The 6,787-nt window shown below is 34.2% G+C and overlaps 1 protein-coding gene across 1 annotated transcript in view; it reads left to right on the top strand.

Annotated features, from left to right (window-relative positions):
- Positions 1–6,477, top strand: part of LOC127875446 (methionine synthase-like) — a 54,433-nt gene extending 47,956 nt beyond the window's left edge. The window contains exons 29-31 of the mRNA XM_052420509.1: positions 401–467; positions 1,335–1,436; positions 2,652–6,477. Coding sequence (XP_052276469.1) covers positions 401–467; positions 1,335–1,436; positions 2,652–2,939 — 457 coding nt within the window. The 3' untranslated portion in view covers positions 2,940–6,477. The remainder of the gene's footprint in view (positions 1–400; positions 468–1,334; positions 1,437–2,651) is intronic.
- Positions 6,478–6,787: the final 310 nt, after the last annotated feature.

Consider the following 6,787-nt stretch of genomic DNA (forward strand, 5'->3'; position numbering starts at 1 on the left):
AGGTTTTATGCTGTTTGCTGCTCATCAGTATCTAAGGTTGGAAATGAAGACTTTAAAATTTGAATCTAGTAAGAAGGTTCTTTAATTAAATTGAACTTTCTGAGGGACTACAAATGCGTCAAAATACGTAGCAAAGTGGTAAAGTGTTAAAGAGCTGTTAAATTTATGTAGCTGTCTATGAGAATGATAATAATATAATTATTGTCTAATAAATATTTCTAATGCATAAGCATCAATTTTATATGATTTAAAAATCATCAGACAGTATTTGAATAAGACCTAAATTTTACTATGTTGCACTGAAAAGTGTAACTACTTTTTGTGTTGTTAATTGTGAAATGTTTCATTACCGGGTATTCGTGTTAATTGCACAAAACATTACTGGCCATGTACATTGTAGATTTGAGGCCCAGCTTGATGACTACAGTATTATCATGTTGAAAGCACTGGCTGACAGACTGGCAGAGGTGAGTGAGGGGTAAAATAGATTTCACATGAACTGCTTATTAATGCAGGATTTAGTGCAAAAATGGGAAATTTCATGTTCAATGATTAATGGTATGCAGAGGTTTGATTCAAGGTTTGGATATAAGTGAATAAATTAAAAGGTTATAATAATCGTTACATAGAGAGAAATCATACATAATAAAATTCTACATCAGTACATCTGTTTATCTGTGAAAAATTCCTGTCTCAGGCATTCTTTGTCATATATTGATACATTTAAAAAATGGCCACCATCATAAAACAATGTGATGCATGTAACAGCTGTCTCCCTGCCTCAAAGGTCAATGTCACATTTGGAGGTAAAAGGTCCAATTTGTCTAAAAACTGCTTAATATGACATATGCAAATTTGAGACAAAAGTGGAATATGGTGTTATCAGTGACTTGTTTATATGTAATTTTTAGCTCGGCTGTTTTCGGAGAACACCCGAGGCATTGTCATAGCCAGCTTGTCCGCATCATTCTTAAACCTTAACATTGGCTCTAAAATCAACGGGCTTCCACCTACAACATTGAAACTTCATATGTAGCTGCACCTTGATGAGTTCTACACGCCACACCCATTTTTGGGTCACTAGGTCAAAGGTCAAGGTCACTGTGACCTTTAAAATTCTTCTGACAAGCTTTCATTTATTCAAAACTGCACCCGCAGCCGAGCGTTGGCACCCACTATGCGGTGCTCTTGTTTAATATTATTTTAATATTTGGTTTTGTTTATGTTTACAACAAAGATCTGAAAAATGATTCTTAAATTTGATCTGACTGGCACATAAAGAGTATATTTTTATCTTGTATACTGTACATGTGTCTGTTTTTGTACATTTGTAGGCTTTTGCAGAAGAATTGCATGAGCGAGTACGCAAGGAACTGTGGGGATATGCCAATGTGGAACAGCTGGATGCTGCGGAACTCCACAAAATAAAATACCAGGTAATCCCTGAGGCCAGCGTTTCAAAGGCTCTTAGGTTATTATCGGACTTAAAATGTGTTTAAGTTAAATTATTTATTCAAATGTTTAATGCTGATTCAATTCATTTTAGTTTTTACAAAAGTGTACAATAGAAGTATGAAAAAATATTTGCTAGCCAGTTATTACACAAACATCACAAAGTCTGCACATGACTGTTTTGTCTGTATATGACTCATGTGAGCATCCAAGGGTCTTTAGGTCAGACTGGCAGACTGTGAACTCCCTTTGCTGATCTTTATTGACCTTTGACAACCAAAACTTTAAGCACAGTTTCATTAGATGGGTGGATGATCATTGTCTTGCAGCTTTTTTAAATTGAATTAGAAAATTCATAGATATTGAATGATTTGTGGTTGGGCATCAGTAATATGCTTGCCCATCAAACCCCAAATATAAACAACTTGAGCAATCGTAACACCACTCTGTAAGATCTTATCAACAAAGCACAGTTGTTTGCTCATGTTTTCAGGTCGCATTCACCGCTACTTTCACTTAAGTAATTGCATGTATTTCACAATTTATAACTTAAGTCCTCTTGTATGAATTATTGTAGTAATGCATGATATTTCCACTATAAATTTTCAAATAATTAAGTGCCAAGTGTTACATGCATGGTATGCAATCGGTAGTAATTGGGCTGCGTTCTGTAAAATCTAGGCTAATTGCTTGTGCAGTCAGCATAGGCTATACAGGGACAACACTTTCCACTTACACTGGATTTATTATAGAATCTACGTCATTTAAACTTAAAATTCTATAAAAGCAAAAAGAGTAGTCCCTGATAAGCCTGTGTGGGCAAATACAAATAAATAGCATTTATATAGCGCAAAAATTATAAGCATATTCTATTTCCCCACAATAACATATTACGCATTAAGACGAAAAACTTGTTAACAATATACAAAATTGTTCAAGAATGTTGAAACAAAAATGTTCAAGAATGTTGAAACAATCAGAATTAACTATTTTAGGAAATAACAATGCAGGCTTCATATTTATCCAACAAGTAAACTAATTGTTTGTAAAATTGTCCATACATATGTGTTTTCAGACTCGATCTAAAACTACACAGGCTAATCTGGGATGACACTTTATGTACATGCATTAAGCCCAGTTTTGCCAGAACACTGCTTTGCCAGAACACTGCTCAAAGATATCTGTTGTTTACACTACAGGGTATACGGCCAGCCCCAGGCTACCCCAGCCAGCCTGACCACACTGAGAAGGAGACGATGTGGCGCCTGCTGGGCGCAGACAAGGTGGGGATCACGCTCACAGAGTCCCTCGCCATGCAGCCGGCAGCATCGGTGTCGGGACTGTACTTTGCCAGCGCTCGCAGCTCGTATTTCTCTACGGGTAAGGTGTGCAAGGACCAGGTGGAGGACTATGCCTCAAGGAAGGCCATGGATGTGAGTACAGTGGAGAAGTGGCTGGGACCGTGTCTGGCTTATGATGTGGAATAGATATTGTTTGGTGGTTTGGGTAAGGGTATTTGCAAAGTGGGCGGGGATTATAGGAATTAATTTGTCTATCTTCTCTCTGTAACACGTTGTTTCCGCTTGATATCTTCTATGCAATCAGATGGCTTTTCATGAAAATGTCTTTGAATGTTGAAGGCGTTGAGAGTTTTGCATGAGTCAGTTTATCCCACTCAAAGCAAAGGTTGTACTTCAAAGTCAATGTTTTAGTCTCCCTTTTTGTGTTTATCCTATCTTCTATACTCTTTGAAAAGTTTAAATAAAAACTTTCTATAGGTAGTGAGGAAATTTAGACATGTGCAGAGTTAGTCATGCCGGCTGAAGGTCATACATCAAGGTCAAACAATTTTAGACTCAATTATCATGTCCCCCCAATTAACCTATATCTTTTGAAGGAATTGCAATGTTTTTACAACCAGCTGTAGATGGCAGGAGTCATGTAACCCTGCTCAATGTCAAGGTCTATCGTTTAACCTTTATTGTTTGGACCTCTTAGAGCATTTTCTTCAAAACTTATTGTCATTTAGGAGATGTTGAGAAGTCACGAGACAATCAAAGACTCAAAGTGTATGTCACCACTTCATGGTTATACAAAGTTTGGTAGTTGATATAGCAGTCTAGGAGACCTTGTTTTAAAGGGGCCTTTTCACAGATTTTGGCATTTTTTAACTTATTCATTAAATGCTTTATATCGATAAATGTAAACATTGAATCGTAAAAGCTCCAGTAATAAATCAAGAATAAAATTAAAAAAAGGAAAAGAACATTGCCCGGACCAGGTTTCGAACCAGTGACCCCTCGAGTCCTGCCAGAGTCCTGAAGTAAAAACGCTTTATCCTACTGAGCTATTCCGCCGTGTACACATACTGAATGTATTTTATACCTTATATAAGCAATCTTCGTAGTTTCACAAAATTTAACGACAAAAACAGAACTCTCCAAATTATTCAATCGTTTCGCGTTACAACGCTTTATAATTTTTAGGTTTTAAAATCGTCAAAAGATGCATATAATGGCTATATTAGACCATGGTAAATGTTCAGTATTACTGTTTCCTCACAAATATCATAACTAAAACGAAAATTTGCGAATCTGAAACAACTTCTTTCAATTTTGTCAATTTACCAAAGCGTGAAAAGATCCCTTTAAATGTTTGCTCCCTTTGTATTATTTTTCTATCAAATGTGCGATCTCAATTTAGATGGTTCCTTAGAAATGTATTTGACATACATACATGTATATTTGATTTGATTTTTACATGTCAAGTACAGGTTTGTAGGTTACATTAATAGGTTCGCATGCCTGTTTTAAAGTTTATTTTTTGCTAAATTATGTTATTGTATAATGGAACATAGTATTATTTTGTGTGTTTACCACTCTTTTATATCATACACCTTTATAACAATACTTGTAGTTCAGTTTTTTGTCATACATGTATTCTTGTTGAACAAAATTCAATTTAGAATTATGAATACAATAATGTACACTATACAATGTTTTGTTAGAACAATAAACATTTTAATAAGTTATCTAATATCATTCTGTCTATCCACGGTTTGGAAAGATTCAGGTTAAAGTGCTTGTAAGATATTTTAAATGTGTGTATATATTATGCAAATAAGATGTTTTAAGTTTTTACAATTGTAAATGCTTTATTTGTTAAGATGAGTTTTCTTTCTATTTTTGAAGAAAAATTAATGATGTAATTAACTCTATTTTGTGCCATAATCAATTTTTTATGTTACGTATGTTGCTGAAGTTTCAATATGTAAATGATATGGGCCACTCGTGAAAATATTATTTTTCTATGATCAAGAGTGGAATAACAAACGATCTTACACTGACATGAACAAATTTTCTGTTTCTTTTATGAGGCATATTTTATTCAAGAAAATAATTACCTGTTGTTTCCCTTTCGCTGAAAAGTTACCCTTTCTCCCGTGGCATGCCTAAATACATTTCAATACACAAAATGACGTCATTAGTGTTTGTTATACCAGCAAAATTCTCCGGTTAAACTCTTTTACAATGTAAATAAACGGTGAAAAAATAAATAACAAGAAAAATTGTTAGATTCCGTGGAATGTTGATTTTATCAAGCAAGTACTTGTTAAGTGGGTCAAACAAGGGAAGTAAATCTTGATATGATAATCTAAAAATAGAAAAAGTAGTTCCTTAAATTATTTTTTTTCACTGGTGAAAATAACAATTTGTTTATTTTCACTGCTGTTATTTCACTGAAGAAATGTCATATTTTGTCATTAGGTATAAAAGAAATGCATGTTTGTTATTTTAAATTAATTTTGTTATATTTGTTTGTGTGTGTTTTTATATTGTTTTGCTGGATGTCTGTCCGTCAGTTTGTCGGTAGACCAGTTCGTTTGCAATCAATACAATTTGACTGATTGGCTTGATACTTCACATGTGCGTTGGCCTTAGACAGTAGATGACCCCTATTGAAATCGGGGTCACTAGGTCAAAGTTCAAGGTCACTGTCACAAAAAGTGAGGAAATCGTTTACGATCAATAACTCCTCAACGAATTGACCGCTTGGCTTGATACTTCACATGATGATTGACCTTGGACAGTAGATGACCCCTATTTAAATTTGGGTCACTAGTTCAAAGCCCTGTATTTGGTTGTGTTTTTTTTTTGTTTGGGGGGGGGCATATGTCTCCGGAACTCGTGTTCATTTGGTTTTCAATTATAATTACGGGTATAATTTTGTGCTAAAATGAAATGCTAATATGAGTTGTACATGTATGAGATACTTTAACCATAATGATTAGTACGAAATATTCTTTAATCTTTGAATAAACATTTCTGGAACATATTCGTAATTTATGTTCTATGCACATAAATGTGATACTATATACCAGTATCTTAGTAAATCAGTTGCAGAAACTGAGGTGAGGTTATTTTGAAAAAGTGAACATGCAAATTCATGTTGAAAACATAATTGTACGCCCAGTTTCATGAAGAGTTGTATTTAAAGTATATAAGTATATAATTATACATAAAACTGGGCGAAGATAATAATGCATTGAATGGAAAGGTTATGTGCCTTGTTTGCTATTTATTATCATGTGTATATTCGTCTTATTTGATGTCAGTGTTGTGGTTGTAAAGATTTCTTATGTGGAAATGTTAATCAGATTTATAAAGATCCAAATAATGCATAACAATTTTATCAGAGTGTCTGACTTTTGTGATTTTGTTTGCAGTGGTATGAATGGGAGCTATTTTTATTTTTTCGTGTGATAAATGTGTTGCTATTAAAGCAATCATGTGCCTGTTTGGTTTCTTTATTTGAGGCACCCAGCATAAAATACAACAATTGACGGTAATAATCATGACATATTTTTTTAGACATAAACAGTTAAGTGCAATAGATACAATAATAAAAATAATATGTTCAGTCAATTTGCATTTTCTATTATTTAATAAAAAAGCATGTTGTTTATATGCAATTGAACGATACTGTTAACAAAACAACTCCATTAAAATAATATTTATGGGAGAATGTATTGTTTTTTTCTTCTGTTTCTTCTTCCACTGTAAAGTGCAGGGCTTCTCTGGAGTATCGACGCACAATGGTCGTAACACACTAGAGTGCAGTATAAAGTAAGCTAAAACTATAGTATGAATCAATATTTTTTATGGTTTTGTCTCACGCTTCATAGAATTTTCTGTTTGACCATAGCGTGCCCGATTGCATGAAAGCAACTACACTTAAGCCACGTCATGCGAGAATGGGTCTTAATTCGTATGCGGCCAATGAAGCTCCAGGCCATGCGCCTTCATGTAGTCTGGTCAGCAGCTACCCTGCCTGG

This window comes from Dreissena polymorpha, chromosome 3, assembly GCF_020536995.1.
Source record: "Dreissena polymorpha isolate Duluth1 chromosome 3, UMN_Dpol_1.0, whole genome shotgun sequence".
Lineage (NCBI taxonomy): Eukaryota > Metazoa > Mollusca > Bivalvia > Myida > Dreissenidae > Dreissena > Dreissena polymorpha.